This window comes from Geotrypetes seraphini, chromosome 9 (assembly GCF_902459505.1).
Source record: "Geotrypetes seraphini chromosome 9, aGeoSer1.1, whole genome shotgun sequence".
Lineage (NCBI taxonomy): Eukaryota > Metazoa > Chordata > Amphibia > Gymnophiona > Dermophiidae > Geotrypetes > Geotrypetes seraphini.
Window position 1 is genome coordinate 110,332,464 of NC_047092.1, and position 21,370 is coordinate 110,353,833.

Below are 21,370 nucleotides of genomic sequence, written 5' to 3' on the forward strand. Positions count from 1 at the left end.
CAGGTCCCCTTACTTTTGTGGCACTTCCCCGACCGACCGACAACAGCCCCGGTCCGACAATCCTCCCTGCCCTGTAGCCACGAATCTAAATTATCTTCTTACAGCAGCTGTAATAAGGTAATTTAGATTCGCAGTTAAGGGCAGGGAGGTTTGTCGGACCGGGGATGTTGTCGGTCGGTTGGGGAAGTGCCATGAAAGTAAGGGGACCTGGCCGGCTGTGCTGCACCCGGGGCGGTAGAGAAGGAGGGGGGAGAAGGACGCTGAAAGGCCATGGAGAAGATGGGAGGGGGGGGAAGGACTCTGAAAGCACTTGAAGACAGAGGAGGGAGAAGGACGCTGAAAGCACATGGGGAATACAAAGGGGTGGAGAAGGACGCTGAAAGGCCATGGGAAGGGCGGTGGGGGGGGGAAGGACTCTGAAAGCACTTGTGGAAGACAGAGGGGGAGAAGGATGCTGAAAGCACATGGGGAAGACAAAGGGGTGGAGAAGGACGCTGAAAGGACATGGGGAACACGGGGGGGTGGAGAAGGACGCTGAAAGGCCATGGGGAAGACAGAGAGGGAGAAGGACGCTGAAAGGACATGGGGAAGCAGAGGGGGGAGAAGGACACTGAAAGCACATGTGGAAGACAGAGGGGGGAGAAGGACGCTGACAGGACATGGGGAAGATGGGGGGAGAAGGACGCTGAAAGGAAATGGGGAAGAGAGAGTAGGGAGAAGACGCTGGCAGGGAAGAAGACAGATGCCAGACTATGGGGGGAGCGGAGAGAAGAAGATGGGTGCCAGACCAATTTGGAAGGGGGAAGAAAGGGAGAGGCACAGTAACAGAGCAAATGGAAGATGCAGAAGGAAGAGAGACAGTGGATGGAAGGAATTGAATGAGAACATGAGGAAAGCAGAAACCAGGCAACAAAGGTAGGAAAAGAATTATATTTCTTTTTTTTTATTTTGCTTCAGGATAAAGTAGTATATTAGTTGTGTTGATAAAAATTTATAAACATTAGAGGCTCTGGTAGAAACCCGTTTGCAAAGTATGTATTCTTCCCAATTAATATTTTCAAATTAATAAAGTCTTTTTGCTTATTTGTAAATGGGTTTCTACCAGAGCCTTTAATTCAGTAGCATAATTAAATGAAATAACTATTTCTGAAGTTTATAGGGACGGGCGGGGACGGAGGGGATTCCTCGCGGGGACGGCTGGGGACGGAGGGGATTCCTCACGGGGACGGGTGGGGACGGGTGGGATTCCTCACGGGGACGGGTGGGACTTTGGCGGGGACGGGTGGGATTTCTGTCTCCGCGCAACTCTCTACACCAGATATATTTGGGTTCTGTCTAATTCGGATAAGCAAAGGTTCTAGGGCAAGGTTGAACAAATATGGAGAAAGAGGACATCCCTGTCTGGTACCCCTATGGAGCTGAAAAGTGGAGGAGAGAGAATTATTTGCTGTTATACGAGCCGTTGGATTAGTATAGAGCACTCTAATCATTTGGAGTAAGGGGGATTGAGCTCCGAACCATTCTAAAATATGGAAAAGATAATTCCATTCAATTCTATCAAATGCCTTCTCGGCGTCGAGAGATAAGGCTAAAACAGGGTCTGTAGAGTTTTGAGCTACATGCGAGAGATGGAAGAAGAGCCTGGAATTATCTGCAATAAGTCGATTAGGCATAAAACCAATTTGATTAGGGTGAATGACTTTATGAATAACCTTTTTAATTCTGTTTGCTAATATTTTAGTGTATATCTTGTAGTCTACATTCAATAACGATATAGGTCTATAATTCTGTACCTTTAAATGATCTTTATTAGGCTTTGGGATAACAGTAATAATTGCTTCAGTGAAACGGCTTCGTTGGACTAGATCTGGGGAGATATACCGAAACATTTCTAGAAGATGATGCAAGAGTACATCTTTAAAAATTTTATAGAATTCTACTGGAATACCATCAGCACCCGGTGATTTATTTGATTGTAGTTGTTTTAAGGCGATAAGAATTTCCTCTGCAGTAATTGTTTGATTCAGAGCAATATTATCCACAGCAGACCAAACAGGGCGATCTAAAGTTAATAAGAAGGAATTCAGAGAGGTCGAATCAGATGTAGAATCAGAACGATATAAGTGCTGATAGTATTCATGAAAGACCTCTAGGATTCCAGAATATGAAGTGACAGGGGTGTTGTTACTATTATTAATCACAGGGATCTGGATTTTATGTTGCTTTCTCTTCAAATAGGAGGCTAGCATTTTGCCACTTTTGTTACCCTCCGCATAATATTTAGCTTCACTCTGGAAAATTTGCATTCCCACTTGTTTAGATATAAGGCGATTATATTGGTATTTAATTTGGCATAGAGTATTACAATGCTGGGGATCTTTCGTAGTGACATAGGTATGTTCTTGATTCAAAATTTGAGTTTCCAAATTTGCAATAGAAGCTTTATCAGATTTGGATTTATGAGAAGCAATTGAAATGAATTCGCCTCTCAGCGAAGCCTTAAAAGCTTCCCAGGTGACCAATGGATCAGTATCGGAAATGACATTAGTGGTAAAAAAATCTTGAATAAATTTCTTAATACGATCTACTACAGTATCATCCTCAAGAAGAGGAAGTTGCATTCTCCATAATGGAGACCTAGGGGCAGGAGCGGCAGTCCATAATAGAGTACCAGACACTAACGAATGATCTGAGATAAGAATTGGGGAGATGTAAGTGTTGACGATTGAGTTAAGGAAGGGTGGAGAAACAAAGATGTAATCTAAACGTGAGAAACTATTATGTGGTATAGAGTGATATGTGTATTCTCTGTCTGAAGGATGTTGAAGCCTCCATATATCTAGTAATTGTAAATGTGTAATGAGGGAATGAAAGGAAACGTGAGATTTTTGTGGAGACAATTTGGAAGTCGATTGTTTGTCTAAGTAAATATCCAAAGGAAGATTGAAGTCTCCTGCCATGGATAGTGGTTCTATCGTCTGGATAGTGGTTAGTAAATCCAGAAAAAATTCTGGAGAGTCACTATTAGGTGTATAAACATTTATCAGAAGAAATGGAACATTAGAAATAGTTATCTGTAATATTATCCATCTGCCATTAGTGTCAATAGCTTGATTAATGATCCTAGGTTGTATAGATTTGGAAAATAATATAGATACCCCTCCTCTAATGCCAAGGGAAGGTGAGTCAACCCCAAAAGTGATCCAATTGCAGGATTTTAATAGAGAAGAAGTGGAGGAAAGATGTGTTTCTTGCAACATTATAATATCAGGTGATTTCTGCTTTAAGTGGATTAGAACTTTCTTCCTCTTAATAGGATTATTAAGCCCATTTACATTCCAGGAGACAACAGTAACAGGTAATTTCTTATCTGTAAGCATAAATACGCATGTTAAGAGTTAGGACTAAATTGTGGGACAAAAAGTAATAGGTTATTATCATGAGAACATATGAGTACTGCCAAGTGCCAAAAAAGAAAGGAACAGTAAAGGGTAAAAACCCAACTGCAAAAGGTAAGTCAAAAGAGAAGGCAAGTAGGACCAAGATGGTCCAGCCATCAGTAAGAAAGAAAAAGATTGGTGCCATTAAGCAAAGAGTAACAAGGGTGCACAAATCTCCTCTTCCATTAATAAAAACAATATGAAAAAAGGAGCAAGAGCGCACAGAATAACAAAGACTCAAGCATAATAATGAAGCATAAAACATATCCATCAGCAATCATTTATATAGAAAGAAAGAGGTAAATTCCAGTCATCAAAGTAAAAGAAAGGAAATAAAACAAGGTGATCAGTAATGAAAACGTGCCATAATATGAATAAACAAGCCTTATGGAGAGCAAAGAATCTGAAAAATAGATAGGCTGTACATTCGTGAGAAACTAGCCCAATTCTAGGCAATCATAAGAAAAATGTTATGAATTACTCAAAAATAAAGAATCAAAGTAAAGTATTTAATTGCATCTCCATATTGCTTTTGGAGTTAGTTATAAATTTTTTGTTATTTTATTTCCTTTCTTTAATTATTTTAAACTGTTGTTGTATATCTATATATAAACCCCAATGATTCGTTCTCTCTTTTTTTTTTTTAATATTTTTTTTATATTTAAGTGTTTTTATGTGTTTATTATAAATTTTTCTGTTGTATATTTATAAATCCCCAGTGATTTAATCCCCACAAACATTTTTATTAAATATTTTTTTTTTATTTTCTTATATATCTGTTGTTTATATATAAATCCCCATTGAGTGAATCCCTTCAATCATTTTTTTTTTAATTTTTTTTAATATTTATATGTATAAGCCTCATAACTTTATTCCCGTAATTCCCTCCCCATATCTTCTCTCTTTTTTTTTTTCTTTTTTTTGTATTTATCTATTTTTTTTATTTTATTTTTTTAATTTTTGTATATATTTATATGTATAAACCTCTTAACTTTATTTCCGCAATTCCCTCCCCTTGTCTTCTCTCCCCATATCTTCTCTCTTCGTCACTTACTGCAAACATAATCTCAAAAAAAAAAGTTCTTAGAGAGAAGATAGAACCAACTATAACTTAAATATCTAAAAAAAAAAAAAAAAGATGGGGGTGAGAAACAAAGACATATATAATATCATTCAAGGGATTTTTAGAGATAAGGAGTATTCCCCGTAATATTTTATGTAGAGAGTTATATTATATTTATAAAACCCTGCATTTAGTCCCTCATTTTCTTCCCCTAGTATTGTTTGTTCTTCACATACTGGAAGCATAATACCCAAGTAGTGGCATCAAAGAAAGGGTATAATGAACTAATAATAAGGATATCTGTAAGCATATTCCCCGCTCAAATCACCATCAGAATGAAAATACATCTCACCATAACTGGAAATATCGGAAACAAATATGGGAAAGAGAAACAAGGAAACCCAAAAGTAAGCAAGGGGTACATCAACCAAGTCTCAAATAGAGAAAAAAATTCCAGAAAGCAAAGATATCAACTAGCAATAATAAGTCAAATGAATGAATTAAATAGACATCAAAAAAGGAGAGTCCAGAACAAGCAGGGTCTGTTCAAGTTCACATAAAAAAAAAAAAGAGAAAAAAATTGACAGATTATTCCTCGTGAGAAGAAGCAGGCATGTAACTGGAACAAGGTTGGAAATCTTCAGGACGAAGACATGCCCTGCGACTGGAGACCATCCAGAAAGGATTGAAGTTGCTCAGGAGATTCAAAATGTCGAGTTGAGTTGTTGATTGTCACAATCATCTGGGCAGGATATTGCAGCCCGTATCTCGCTCCCATCGATTTGAGTCTGGCTCTCATTTCTAAAAAGGATTTTCTTTTTCGGGCGGTCGTTGTTGCCAAGTCCGGAACAATCAAAAACTTCTTATCTTCAAATTTCAAATCCGATATTGACTTTGCTGCAGTTAGAATTTGCAGAGCCTGAGGATACCGCAATAGTTTTGCTACGATAGGCCTTGGTCGTGTAAAGCCTTGCTTCAGGGAAGATGGCGTCCTGTGTACACGCTCGAATTGCAGGGGTAAGTCAGATGTTAAATGTAGAAGTTTTGGCAATTGATCGGTTAGAAATTTGGTGAGATCAGACCCTTCAGCACATTCCGCGAGACCAATAATTCTAATGTTATTTCTACGATTGCGGTTGCAAAGGTCTTCCAGCTCTTGGTCAAGTTTCTTAAAGCGCTGTTGAACACGTTCTTCGAATTGTGCTGAGGAGAGCGCCGCCATGTCTGCTCTATTTTCCAACTTTTCAACACGCGTTTGCACGCCTCGAAGGAGGCAGAAAGTGAGTTTATTTCGCTTCTCATCTCACATGTAATGTCATATTGTTTTGTAATCAAGTCCTTTAAAGCGCGAATTTCATCCAGCGCTATATCTGAGGAGTCCGGGGAATGTTTACTCACCGAGAGCTTCTCCAGAGTCGGGGGATCATGTTTGGATCCTTTTGATCCAGATGATTGCGCCGATTGCGAATCTGATTTCGCAGATTTATTCGCGGACATCTCAGCTAGAAGGAGAGCTATTTATAATCTCAAAAAGTAAGATTTAAAACTTGCTCCGTAACGATGATTTGGAATCTGAGGAGGAGAGAAGAGATTATGCAGCCACCTTGTTCTCTGGCTCAATAGCGCCCCCCGCCCTAGGTCAATTTTAATGTCGGAAAGGACGTTCCAGGCAGCCAGGCAGCGATTGACTATCCAGAACGTCCTCTTGACGTCAGAATTGACGTTGGGCGGCGAGAGTTGGTTGGCCCCGAAGAGAAGCAGGGAGATCAAATAACACGGTGCTGGCCTGGGAAGGGAAGCAGGTTGGGCACCACTGCTCTAGACGAGCCGCACTCTAGGGAGAACAGTGGACCGCCCCCCCCCCCCTTGGTACGCCACTGGAGCAGCAGCGTGTCTGGCCGGCTCTTCTGTGGATAGCGCAAGTAGCCGCCAACCTGCGGCTTTGAACGGAACGAGCCGGCCAGACACCCTGCTGCTCCAAAAGGAAGATAATGATCCAGTCCAGACCGCGGGCCGCAAATAAAATCTGGAGAGCCACATGCGGCCCGTGGGCCGCGTGTTTGAGACCTGTGGCCACCACTATAGCCCAGTGCAGGGCTCGGTAGAAATCCTGGTGGCTACAACATATAGTGCATTAGCGTGTGACCCGGCATGGAGTCACCCTGCAGGACCGGACTCTTCAACCGCACTCACAATCAAATACAACCAAAAATAAAGTCCCAACAAAAGGTGAAGTTAAGAGAAATATTTCAGTTTTACTCACTCCTTAGGACAGGTAAGTAATGCTTCAACTTCATAACATGGGTCAGTGTTCCTTACAGCATTCAAGAAGAAGAAAGAAAAAAACTGCCAAAAGGGCCAAGAAAATAAAGCAATCTACAATCTGCTTCAAACTTTCTTCTTCTACTTATTAAGTCCCAATTAGCTCCTGAGACCCCAGCTCACTAGAGCTAGCATTGCCTGCTCCAAAGCAGGTGTTTTATCAAATCAAAATTAAAGTTCAGCATTCAAGTTTCCTCCATTCTCAGGCAAAAAGAAAAATAAAGGAAAGCCTCTGGCAACAATATAGGACTGCCAGGAATAGGAGAGAGCAATAGGTTTTGCCAAAACAAAGGCCTTCAGATAGGCTTTCAAATTCCCTCCCAAGGTGGAAGCAAAACCTCTCCCCACTCTCTCCAAGCCTTCTCTCAAAAAACCAACATTCAAGAGAAAGAAAAAAAAAAACAGCACACAAACAGTCCAAAAGAAAACACACTCACTGTTTGTGGCTAGAAGCCAAGTCCACCTGCATAAGCTCAGGATAATTGGATTCACTGCCAGAACAGGCTTCTTGAAAATCCATAGGCTCCTCGCTCAGAAGTGGTAAGCCTTCTGCTTGTTCAGCCTCAATCCATTCCATTGGTACAGGTCTGTTGTCCCTGCTTGGCTCAGGTGGATCCTTAGGGAGGCAAGACTTAAACTTCCTCCCTAACCGGCTTGTTGGTTTGAATGCCACTGCTGGCTTATCTACCCTAGGGGCGTGCCTTATTCTGGGAGTGTCAGCAGAAGTCCAGGGGCCTCTAGAGCTCCCCTGGTGGTGGCTTACATAATTTTTCTCACTATCATCCTGGAAGATCCTGGAATTTTCCTGCCGGGATTTTACTTTTACCTTTTTTTTTTCTAGTTTACCTGGGACCTTGGCAGGCCTTGCGTCTGACTGGTCACAGACCACTGCTCTAAATCAAATCACTCCTCTCCTGCAGCATCTTCTGTCCCTGCTCCAGGACATCAATCTTATAGAAGGCCTCAGTGATGATACCTGCAGTTCCTCAGTGTGCTTCTCTCTAGTATAATGTCTCACCCACTAAATAAACCAATTGAGCCACCTCCCTGGCCACAATATCAAGTCAGAATCCAAATGGTAACCAACCCATAACTGCTTTAACCAATTTGGGCAACAAGGACATATTTTACACAATTTCCTCCTCTTTTATTAAGTCACCCTCAGCTGGGGCCTGCTTTACTAGCCTGGGTTTCCTGCAAGATTTTTTTGCTTTAATGATCATGTCTACTCATAGTTCCAGTGCTTCAGGATCATACCAGAGATAGAAACAGTACAAGGTAACAACTAATTCCAACTGAAAGCTCAGCAGTCAGCATACTTCCCATTGGCCTGTCTGTACCCATATTGCTGGTGGGAGAAAGCACTACAATATTATAGAGCAATTTCCTATAATTGATTTAAACAAAGTTAAAATTAGAGACTCACTATCAACCCTCCCAACATATACTTACTGATCTCATCTATCACCACAGTGTTATCCATGGCCACATGAACAGCCAATGAACTCCAGGAATCAAATGCTGCCAGCTTTCTGAGAAACAGAAAAGGAAAAAAAAATATTAGTATTCAGACCATCAACTAAAAAAAAAAATACTTTCTTAAAAAAAGAACATGTTCTTAAAATTACTCAGATATTTGTCTGAAATAAAAGCTAAAGGGGTTACGATCAAAGCGGTTTACACTATTATATACAGGTACTTATTTTGTACCTGTAGCAATGGAGAGTTATGAGACTTGTCCAGAATCACAAGAAGCTGCAGTGGGAATTGAACCCAGTTCTCCAAGTTCTCAGACTGCTATCATTAAAGCTCAGAATATTTTTTTACCATGCATCTATGATATAAGGTTGCGAGGAGCTTGCAACCTTTTCAAACCCTTATTCCTTCAGCACAAGATGTTGTAGGGCATACACAGTTCTTCCAAATGCCTGTCTCTCTCAGGTAGTTCACAGTTATTCCAAATTACTGCCCCTCCAGAAAGAGATGCAGTAGGAAGTTCATAGCATTTGCAAGACCCTGCTCCAGCAGGAAATGCTATGAGTACCGACTATATAGAACTCACAGAATACTGCTAATTTAGTCAGTCAAGAATTTCCTTTCTACATAAAGATGACTGACAAAAATTAAGGAAAAGGGAAAGAACTTACCTGAGAACCTGAGCAACTGTGTTTGGTCCATACCACTGGCCTATCAATTTTCCCTCTCCAACTCCCATCTGAGCTGCATCAGACAAACAAGATCCAAGTTAAATAATATCAACCCTTATTCATTCTACCATGTCCTACATATATTGTCATGCACACACATGCTCACCTTGTATAAAGTTCTGACCACCTCTTGGGGCAGACTAGATGGATCATGCAGATCTTTATTTGCCGTCATTTACTGTGTTACACATACACTTCTCTACAGACAGCTAAAATGCCTTCTACTTATGCATGGAGTCAAGTATAGAGGTGCTTCTACATATATCTGCATGTATAAGTATATATACATATAAGCACTGATGTACATGTAAACATACACTCATAGCATTCCTCCTACACATCTATATACATTCCTCTTATATACACACAAAGGAGGAACACAAACTGCACAGAGCCAGAAGAACACGTACATACACAGGCAAATACCGTATATATTTGAATATAGGATGAGATATTTGGACCAAAAATATGGCCCCAAAATGGGGGTCTCATCCAATATTCGGGTCATCACCCGACCCCCCCTCCTGGACTTGATGTAGGCTGGGACATGAGGGATCTCTCCCATCCCGGCCGATACTAACAATTTTTTTACCCCTCTCCCCCCGTGTACCTTTTCTCGCATCCCTGTTGGTCCAGCGGTGTATGGGCAGGAGCAAAACTTTCCGTGCTCCTGTCCTTCGCTCCTCCTTCTGATCTCATGGCCAGCAGTGCACCAGCCCGCAGGAGAGAGCTTCTCACTGAATAGCTGCTACCAGTTCTCATGGGACTCACGAGAACTGGCGGCAGGTATTTAGCAAGTAGCGCAGGGCCAGGCATAAGCTCGAGAAGCTCGCTCCTGCATGCCAGTGTGGCACTGAGATCGGAAGGAGGGGCTCAGCACAGGGCAGGAGCGCAGAAAGTTCGCTCCTGCCCATACACCACTGCTTTGCATGCTTCCAGAGAAATACTTTATTTACTCCCGTGGCGAAGCAGGCATCCAAATATTCCAACTCTTGCATCAGAACTAGGTGACTCTTCTGAAAGTAGACCACCTAGCTGAGCCTCTGTAACAACTGAATAACTTGGCAAATCGCCATGTGTTTCTTGGACTCAGACTGGATGAGCCAATCATTCAGATTCTGTACATATGGGCTGCAACTACCACTATCACCTTGGTGAAGGTCAGAGGTGCTGTAGCCAGCCCTAAGAGCAAAGCTGCAAACTGAAAGAGCTGTTCCAATACGTGGAACCTCAAATATCTTGTGTGGTTGGGGAATGTGCAGATAGGTCTCCGTCAAATCCGGGAGGCTATAAATTCCACTGGAGTGACCAATGCGATCATTGCCCGCACCGTTTCCATTTAGAACTGTGGCATTTTGAGGGCTGCATTGACTGCTTTGAGATCCAGGATCTGTTTCCAGTCCTCAGACCCTCTTTTTGGCAAGATGAAGTATATCCAGAACCTGCTGGAGCCCGAATGGGTTCTATGACTACTATATCCAACAATCTCTGGACTGTTATGACCTTTACCACTTTTTCTGGTTTTCCTGCTGGGGGAGTCCAGAAAGAGATCTGGAAGGGGATGATAGAAATCGAGTTTGTACCTCACCCACAGACTGTCCAGCACACTGCGATATGTGGTAATCTCTGACCATTCATCTAAAAATGCCAAAAACTTCCTTCAAATACTTGGAGGCTCAGCCACTGGCCTGACTTTGATGGTGATAATTGTATTATGCAGAATATAAAGGGGGCCCCAAAACCAATATGTATTAGATACACTTTTAGTTAAGACTTTAAAAGACACTAATATTATATGAAAGATGTAGCTGAATAATAGAAATCTTTCAGAAACTTGTGACACAGCAAAGACAGCATACAGTACATATTTTTCCTTAAATAGAATAAAATATTTTGATTTAATGTCTAGAGCAAGATGGAACAAGAACAAACAACAAGGGTCCAACAGGGTCTGCGGTACACAAGCGAGAAACAAAAAACAAACCGCAGACTGACTGTGTACAAACCGCAGACTGACTGTGTACAAACCGCAGACTGACTGACTGACCGCAGACTGACTGTGTACAAGATGCAGGCGATGTTTATTATATCAAATATTTAATGCAGTAAATGATATCACCTCATTACAAACCAAGGGACCCGACAGGGTCCATGTTTCAGAGAACACGCCTTCTTTAGTGGTCAATGGTTGATAAGGTGTGAAATACACCAGCAATAAAAAGGAATAAAACAAACGCCTGTGTGAATTAGATTCTCGGGCCAACTATGTGACGCAAAGAGAGTCTCTTCACGTCACACAGTTGTATGTATGTTTAATAATGAAAAAATTAATTATGTCAATTCCCAATAAAATGACCAGTCATTGGTAATATGATGAGAGTTTTGACTGTGAACTTACTAACTTCAGTAAGCAGTCAAATACTCCTCAAAGCTTTGACTATTTAACCACACTTTTGTGAGAGATTTCTTTCTTTGATCTCCTCTGAGATAGAATTAGGAACATAAGAATAGCCTTACTGGGTTAGACCAATGGTCCATCAAGCCCAATAGCCCATTCTTCCGATGGCCAATCCAGGTCACTATTACCTGGCCAAAACCCAAGGTGTAGCAATATTCCATGCTACCGATACAGGGCAAGCAGTGGCTTCCCCCATGTCTTTCTCAATAACAGACTATGGACTTTTTCTCCATGAACTTCTCCAAACCTTTCTTAAAACCAGCTACGCTATCCGCTCGTACCACATCCTCTGGCAACGCGTTTCAGAGCTTAACTATTCTCTGAGTGAAAAAAAATTTCCTCCTATTGGTTTTAAAAGTATTTCCCTGTAACTTCATTGAGTGTCCCCTAGTCTTTGTAATTTTTGATTGAGTGAAAAACTGATCCACTTGCACCCGTTCTACTCCACTCAGGATTTTGTAGACTTCAATCATATCTCCCTTCAGCTGTCTGTTTTCCAAGCTGAAGAGCCCTAACCGTTTTAGTCTTTCCTCTTATGAGAGGAGTTCCATCCCCTTTACCATCTTGGCCGCTCTTCTTTGAACCTTTTCTAGCGCCACTATATCTTTCTTGAAATAAGGAGACTAGAAATGAACGCAACACTCCAGATGAGGTTGCACCATGGAGCGATACAGAGGCATTATAACATTCTTGGTCTTGAACTGAGGAATATATTTAGGAACCGAGAAGCATGTATGTAGCCTGTCCAATAGTATCATAATTGCTTATTTGTGAAAGAGGTAGAGCAGACTCCCGATGTTTGTGGGTGCTTAGCCCCTAAAAATCTTTGGTGTTCTGAAATGGTCTCTAGCCTGAGGAGCCTCAAAAATATTGGTGATAGTACCTGGAAGCATGAAAAGTACTAGTGCCTGGAGGTCTGCTGTCCAGTAAGGATTTTGGTTTACGGTCTTATACACTGACCATAAGGTCATCTAGACTTTTGCCAAAAAAGTAACTACCCCTTAAATGGCAGCTTACTTAGGGTCACCTTTGAAGAAGAATCACCTGTCTAAACCACAGCATTCTGTGTGTGTAGAGTAAGTTGACAGCTTGCTCACAACCCTGAAAGGGTCATATAGGGCATTAGCCACGTAATTCACTCCAGTAACTAAAATGGAAGATCCTTGCCCACAATGGTGTCCAGATCGTGATGCAAGTTAGAGTGACAGGCTCTGGCAACAAAAGATGTCACCACAGAATCTTCCGAACCAGAGGCCACAGAGTCAAAAATCAATTTGAGTACAAAATCTATTCTGTGGTCTTGGACGTCCTTCATCACCATGCTACCTTGGGGAGAGAAGTGCGCTTGGTAGCCTACGCCACCAGAAAATCTACCGATGAGGGAACAAAAAGCTGGTTAAATGTATTGGTCATTGGACAGAGCTTAAAAATAGCCTTGGCCACCACAGGGGCCTTTCCGGCACTTTCCAGTGACTTGGAAACATCTTCGTGATGTCTGAATGGTCTGGAAAACAGGAAGACTATGACTTAGTCTACTCATAAAAGAGCACTGCACTACCAAGAACTGAGGAATCTCTAACTCTTGGAGGGATTTCGAGATCATCCCTATCTGTGCTGACGATTTGAACAGTCTGCGTACAGTCCCCCCCTCCCCCGGATAACCAAAGCATCCCCCAGATATGGGTCATGTAGTCCTGTGGCTGCAGTATCATCATGCACTATAAAAGCTCCTGTCTGGGAAAGTAAAAGCATAACTGTCCTCAGACTGCGAATGGCACATCAGCTGGGGACTTGTGCTCTTTTGGGGGGGGAGAGGGAGGACCCCTGGTGCTAGCAAGACCACAATTCCAGATGGATTGATGGGATCCGTTGTTAATCAGACTGGAAACACCATATTACATTCAGGGAGAATCCCTGTCCCTGCAGTCCCAATTTGGAACTTTTGAGTGATATCGCTGCCGAATTATGGCTGCATTTCACTGGCGATGTTCAAATTTAGACTTTTGGAACTTTCCTTGGGTGGATAGGGTTCTGGACCACCCCCCTCCGAGGGAACAGGGGGACTAAAGTAGCAACTCCTGAAACCCCCACACACACATGCCGCGTGACCCATGGACCATGGATGCTCCTCAAATTGTCATCCATTACAAATAGGGCATGCATCTGAAGTATTCTGCCCTGAAGTATTCTGCATCTGAAGTATACCACCTGTTTTTGAGCAAAAATGAGGTGTTCTGAGGCAGATAGAAGCTTTTAAACTCAAATCATAAAATCCAAGTTGGCTACCATGATAGCGATTTTAGCAGAAAAAATGGGCCTGGAAAGCCACATAAAAAAATGGATATTTTAGGATTTCTGAGGTAGGGGGACCTAGGACTAACCTTAAAACCTCCCAAAACTCTCCCCACCCAAATCTATCTGCCAGGCTGTCAGCCTGTTACTGTGCCATGCTGTGTGCTGGGAGCTGCAAGATGGAAGCCTTTAACAGCTTACAGGGAGATCCTCTGTCTCATTGAACCTGGACTGCCTGTTTCTTCTGCCTGCCACTCGGGCCCAACTTCCCGGCCAGAGACCTCGACCTCCTCCGAAGCCCATCTGCACAAATTGGGGGAGGAACACAGTCAGCCCTAATACTGGACAAAAAGCCACGGAGCCCCATAGCCTGTACTCAAAACCACTAATGGATGAACCTGGGGCAAGCTATGTTCCCAAGGGAACACCAAACTGAGCACCCAAACTGTAAATGCAGGTTGTCCAAGTGGGTGTACTGCAAAGCATTCAACCCCATTGAAGCAAACTCTCTGCCTCTGAGTCTGTGGTCTCCCACAGCCAGAGCTGTCCTCTGAGAGCCTCTGCAGCATGAAAATTAAGCCATGAAAATTACTGGAAAAAAACTGAATTTAAAGACAAGCAAAAAAAAGACATTCTCCTGCGATCTCACTTGAAACTGAGAAATTGGAGGCCAGTCGAGAGGTAAGAGAGAAGGAGCAGAAGTATGCAAATGAAGCTTCCTACAAGTGATCTTGCGAGAAGGGATTGACTACTCATTGGTTCAGGAATAGAGTGGGGTTATACAAGAAAAAGAGATTATGTACTTACTTTTTCCAGGAGAAAGGTGAGACATTCTAGACCAGGGCTGCCTAATTCCGGTCCTCGAGATCTATTGGAAGGCCAGGTTTTCAGGATATCCATAATGAACATGCATGAGAGAGATTTGCATACCAAGAAGGCAGTGCAGGCAGATCTCTCTCATGCATGTTCATTGTGGATATCCTGAAAACCTGGCCTGCCAGTAGATCTCGAGGACAAAATTGGGCAGTCCTGTTCTAAACAGATGGGTTGTGTTCCAATGGCCACGTGATTTTTGCAGAAGGAATCCACGTCGGATTTTTTTCTCTTTGCCTCTGCTGTACTTCACTGGGCTCCTTAGCTCCACCTACAGTTAATACCCAAGTACTGAGAGCCACCAAATAAATGTGAAGTAGATATATTAATGGCTTAGTCTACTCATAAGGGAACACTGCACTACTGAGGCCTGAGGAATCTCTAACTCTTGAAAGAATACCAAGATCATCCCTATCAGCTGTTCTGTTCAAGAAGTAACATTAGAACATCAACTGCAAACAGCCAACAAAGGCCACCAAGGAGCACAGGAACTACTCCCGCCGAAAAAAATAACATAAATACAGCATACTTCCCAGCTCCCAAGGGTTGACAGGCATCCAAGAATCAACTTGGAGAAGCATAAGCAGACTGAGACAGTAGGCAGGTGCAGGAAGGACAGGACAGGAGTCTAGAATGTCTCACCTATCTATTAGAAAAGAGCTTACCAGATAAGTACATAATCTCTTTTTTCTAGTTCAATAGGTGAGACATTATAGACAGATGGGACATAGAAAAGCAGTTCCCAAAAATGCTAGGGCGGGCTTACTGCGCCTGCCCATAAGACCGAGGACCAAAAGGCAGAGCCCTGTCTTGCCGCCATATCCACTCTATAACACTTGGCAAACGCCTGTAGAGAGGACCATGTTGCTGCCCTATAGATCTCTTCAGGGGAGACTGCTCTAGCTTCGGCCCATGAAGAAGCACACTCCTGGTAGAATGTACCTTGTTGGAAACAGACTGTTTCCCAGAAAGAATATAGGCTGACGAAATGGCCCTAAGGATCCGTCTGGAAATCATGGCCTTGGAAGTGGGAGCATCCCATTTAACAGAATGAGTCAGCACAAACAGATGGTCAGAGAGACTAAATTCGTTAGTGACCACCAGATAGTGAAGAAGCACTCTGAGCATACGACTGAAGCTACTATCCAGCAATTCGTGACTTATTATAAAGAGTTGTACACCCACAGGCCTTTTGAGCAGAAGGATAGGTACACATTTTTCCAGCTCATGTGGGATCAGATTCAGATGTTGAATGCCCCCATTATGAGCTTAGAGGTGAAAGCAGGTATCAAGGGGCTCAAACTTACCAAGTTACGGGCCTGAATATTGTAAGATTCTATTGGATATTATCTCACCATCTCTGATCGCAGCTTATAATACTATGCATTCACAGAGAGGTCTCGACTGTTACAATATGGCCCATGTTGTCCTACTACCCAAGCCCAGCAAAGACTCATCTCAGGTGGGCTCCTACAGGCCCATATCGCTCCTTAACCAGGACATGAAGTTGGCCGTGTTACTTGCGAAACACTTGAATGCTTTTCTACACCTCCTCATCCACGAAGATCAGGTGGGCTTTGTACCTGGTAGATATGCCTCTATGAATCAGACCAGAGCGTTGATGGCTATCCACTCTCGGAGGGGGGGGGGGGGAGACGGTAAGGCAGCTATCGTGGTCCTGGATATGGAAAAGGCGTTTGATAGAATCTCTTGGTCTTACTGTTTTTGGGTCATTGAGCGCTATGGGCTCGAGAGCATCTTTTTGGAATGGGTGCGCGGTCTTTACTTTTCTCCTCAAGCTTGGCTTTTGGTCAATGGTCATCTTACCTCTCCTTTCCCTCTAGAATGGGATACACGTCAGGGATGCTCGTTGTCCCCACTTCTCTTTTTTCTTGCTATCAAGCCTCTGGCGGTTAAGATCTGCTCGGACCCTGTTCTTCTGGGTATCAGGATAGGGGCCCGGGAGAGTTGCCTTAATCTCTGCAAACGATATCCTCCTGTATTTAGAAAATGCTCATATACATCTGCCCCTGGCACTAATTACTGTTCAGGCCTTTGGGACTATTTCAGGCTTCCGGGTGCCAAATCAGAACTCTGGCTTCCGAGCGACACAAACGCTGTCCTGATGACCTCCCTATTCCTCCCGTACGGAAATCAATGTGCTATCTGGGGGTCTATTCTGTATTACTATAATGTTCTTAATCATATCAAAGCTATCTTGCCCTTTGCCTCAAACGGAAGTATTTGCCATTGTCTCTCTGGGGCAGGGTAGCCTTGTTTAAGATGGTTTTACTCCCTAAACTTTTATACCCCTTACAGACAGTTCCTTTGTAGATCACTACCAAAGATGAGCGGGACTTCAAATCTATCTTGCGCTCTTTTATATGGCGGAACAAAGCGGCTCGGATTAGCTACCTCACTTTGTCCCTAGACATACGGCTGAGGGTTTGAACCTCCTGGATATTCGCTTGTATAAGGTAGCATCTCTGATGCGGTTCATGCAAGAAGGTCTCACGGGAGATTACAAATTTTCTCCTACTAGGTGGATATCAGCATGGTGCGCACACCATTCTTTTTTTTCTCTGCTAAACATGGAGCCGCGGAAGATTTTGGGGGCTGGTCCTCGGTTCCACATTTTGCATCCCTTGTGCCTGGCATGGATGGTAGAGACGGAGACAGCAGCGTTCCCCTCAAGTCTCTCCTTTTCTTCCTCTGGTGGGGAACATTGACTTTACCCCAGGGATAGGCATATCGGGGTTCCAACTAACAAAGTATCATAGCAGATGACAGCAGATAAAGACCTGAATGATCCATCCAATCTGCCCAACCTGATTCAATTTAAATTTTTTTCTTCTTAGCTATTTCTGGGCAAGAATCCAAAGCTCTACCCGGTACTGTACTTGGGTTCCAACAGCTGAAATCTCCATTAAAACCTACTCCAGCCCATCTAAATCCTCCGAGCCGTTGAAGCCCTCTCCATCCCATCCTCCCCCAAATGGCCATATACAGACACAGACCGTGCAAGTCTGCCCAGTACTGGCCTTAGTTCAAAATTAATATTATTTTCTGATTCTAGATCCTCTGTGTTCATCCCACGCTTCTTTGAACTCAGTCACCGTTTTCCTCTTCACCATCTCTCTCGGGAGCGCATTCCAGGCATCCACTACCCTCTCCACAAAGTAGAACTTCCTACCACCTCTCAACCTCAAATTATGTCCTCTGGTTTTACCATTTTCCTTTCTCTGGAAAATATTTTGTTCTACGTTAATATCCTTCAAGTATTTTAACGTCTGAATCATATCTCCCCTGTCCCTCCTTTCCTTTAGGGCAGGGATCTTAAAGTCCCTCCTTGAGGGACGCAATCCAGTCGAGTTTTCAAGATTTCCCCAATGAATATGCATTGAAAGCAATGCATGCACATAGATCTCATGCATATTCATTGGGGAAATCCTGAAAACCCGACTGGATTGCGGTCCTCAAGGAGGGACTATGAGACCCCTGCTCTAGGGTATACATATTCAGGGCTTCCAGTCTCTCCTCATACGTCTTCTAGCGCAAGCCTCCTATCATTTTCGTCACCCTCCTCTGGACCACTTCAAGTCTTCTTACGTCCTTCACAAGATACGGTCTCCAAAACTGAACACAATACACCAAGTGGGGCCTTACCAACGACCTGTACAGGGGCATCAACACCTTCTTCCTTCTACTGGCTACGCCTCTCTTTATACAGCTCAGCATCCTTCTGGCAGCAGCCACCGCCTTGTCACACTGCTTTTTTGCCTTTAGATCTTCGGACACTATCACCCCAAGGTCCCTCTCTCCATCCATGCATACCCAGCATATACGATTCCTTCTGATTATTAATCCCCAAATGCATTACTCTGCATTTCTTTGCATTGAATTTTAGTTGCCAGGAATTAGACCATTCCTCTAACTTTTGCAGATCCTTTTTCATATTTTCTACTCCCTCTTCGGTGTCTACTCTGTTACAAATCTTGGTATCATCTGCAAAAAGGCACACTTTTCCTTCTAACCCTTTAGCAATGTCACTCACAAACATATTGAACAGGATCGGCCCCAACACTACTCACCTTTCCTTAGTTTACCACTTTGGGGCCTAACTTCAGCCCTTCAAGTTGGTTCAACAGCCTCCTATGAGGAACCGTATCAAAGGCTTTGCTGAAATCTAAGTAAATTACATCTAGCATATGTCCTCGATCCAGCTCTCTGGTCACCCAATCAAAAAATTAAATCAGGTTCGTTTGACACGATTTGCCTTTTGTAAAGCTATGTTGCCTCGGATCCTGTAACCCACTGGATTCAAGGAAGAACACTATCCTTTCTTTTAGCAACACTTCCATTATTTTTCCAACAACCGAAGTGAGGCTCACCGGCCTGTAGTTTCCTGTGACCACTTTTGTGAATAGGGACCACATCCGCTCTCCTCCAATCCTCAGGAACCACTCCCGTCTCCAGAGATTTGTTGAACAAGACTTTAATAAGACTCGCCAGAACCTCTCTGAGCTCCTTTAGTATCCTGGGATGGATCCCGTCTGGTCCCATCGCTTTGCCCACCTTCAGTTTTTCAAGTTGCTCATAAACACTCTCCTCTGTGAACGGCGCAGAATCTACTCCATTTTCTTGTGTAACTTTGCCAGACAATCTCAGTCCTTCTCCAGGATTTTCTTCTGTGAACACAGAACAGAAGTATTTGATCCTTCAGAACCTTCGTTTTCTTCCCCGTTTGGGAGCCTATGTTTACCTTGAGCATGGCTATGCTGCCGCACTTTTGGACTGTAAATGTTTTGCACTTTCAAGTATGTTCCTTCTGTTTTATGGAGGTCTCTGTTTGGTGCCTTCCTGGGACTGATGTACTGTTCTGGAACTCTTGCTTACTGACTGCTTTGGCGCTCTGGTTTCTGTTTTCCTGTTTTGCTGTTGGCTGCTTTATCAATAAAAATTATTACAAAAAACAAAAAAAGGATAAGATTGCAAAGAGGTCTGACAATCCCGGGCTCTAAAACAAGAGAGCCCAGCTACCTGGACCTGAAGAGATGCTATAGTGAAGCCTTTATCAAGATCAGCTTGAAGAAAGGTGAGAATCACCAAGAACGGCGCCAAATAAGGGTCCACCTGGTCCTGAACATACCAATGCTGGAAAGTCTTTTACACCTTAGCGTAAACAAACTGTAGACGACTTCTTAAATTTGAGAAGAATGTCAAAACCACATCAGAATAGCCTGTGTGTTCTAAGGCTGTGCGCTCAAGAGCCATACTGTAAGAACAAAGCGTCCCGGGTCCTCCATGCAGACTGGACCCTGTGTAAGCAGGTCCAGAAGGGCACTTAGTCAAAGGCTGTGACCCTTGTGAAGATGCAGCAGAACTGCACACTACAGGCTGCAAGGCCAATCTGGAGCCACCAGAATGATTCAGCCTGGATGGACCATGATCCGCTGAATGACCCGGCCTATCATGGGCTAGGGAGAAAATACATACAGGAGAAGCACCTGAGGCCATGGCTGCACTTGAGCATCGAGACCTTCGCTTAAACTAAACTAAACCTTAAGCTTATATACCACATCTTCTCTATAAGGATAGAGCTCGACACGGTTTACAACAGTTTAAGAAAGGAAAATATAATATGATTCAGTGGTTATATAGAAAACAGTGGAATTTACATTTTTGAAAATAGCCACGTTTTCAGATGTTTTCAAAATAATTGGAAAGAGCTCAAAGTACACAGCTGGACAGGAAAGTTATTCCAAAGCTCAGTAATTTTAAAGTAGAGAGATTTCCCTAATTTTCCAATATAGATAATGCCTTTTAACGAGGGGGAAGATAATTTAAGCTTTTGGATATATCTGGTAATATCAGGTCTCACAGAGTTCGAGGATAGAGTACCATCTTAAATGTTAGGCAGGCACATTTAAAGTAAACCCTAATACAGTATTGTTGACTTTTAAATCTAGATATACCGGGCAACCAGAATTCATTAATAGATTCCTTATACCTCACTCCACCCATCGTACACTCCGTTCATCTTACCAGAACTTGTAATCCCATCATTAAGAGTTATTAATACTATGAGAAATTGCATTTTCTCTGTCACCGCCCCCATATTATGGAACTGAGCACAAGCTTATATTCAAGAAACTAATTCATTAGACAAATTTAAATAAAGCTTAAAAACTATGCTCTTTGAAGATGCTTTTGCAGTGCAACCATCCTTTTAAGGATGTTCTCTTTTAACCAAATAGTAACATAGTAACATAGTAATATAGTAGATGACGGCAGATAAAGACCCGAATGGTCCATCCAACCTGCCCAACCTGATTCAATTTAAATTTTTTCTTCTTAGCTATTTCTGGGCAAGAATCCAAAGCTTTACCCTGTACTGTGCTTGGGTTCCAACTGCCGAAATCTCTGTTAAGACTTACTCCAGCCCATCTACACCCTCCAGCCATTGAATCCCTCCCCAGCCCATTCTCCACCAAATGGCCATATACAGACACAGACCGTGCAAGTTTGCCCAGTACTGGCCTTAGTTCAATATTTAATCTTATTTTCTGATTCTAGATCCTTTGTGTTCATCCCACGCTTCTTTGAACTCAGTCACAGTTTTACTCTCCACCACCTCTCTCGGGAGCGCATTCCAGGCATCCACTACCCTCTCCGTAAAGTAGAATTTCCTTTGAATCTACCACCCCTCAACCTC

The 21,370-nt window shown here is 43.0% G+C and overlaps 1 protein-coding gene across 10 annotated transcripts in view; it reads right to left on the reverse strand.

Moving 5' to 3' along the window:
• Positions 1-21,370, reverse strand: part of ATG4B (autophagy related 4B cysteine peptidase) — a 669,563-nt gene that overhangs the window by 327,002 nt on the left and 321,191 nt on the right. For all 10 annotated transcript variants that reach the window (XM_033957652.1, XM_033957647.1, XM_033957650.1 and 7 more), the window contains 2 exons: positions 8,973-9,045; positions 8,278-8,357 (listed from right to left, as the gene is read on the reverse strand). In XM_033957652.1, the coding sequence (XP_033813543.1) occupies positions 8,278-8,357; positions 8,973-9,045 (153 nt within the window). The remainder of the gene's footprint in view (positions 1-8,277; positions 8,358-8,972; positions 9,046-21,370) is intronic.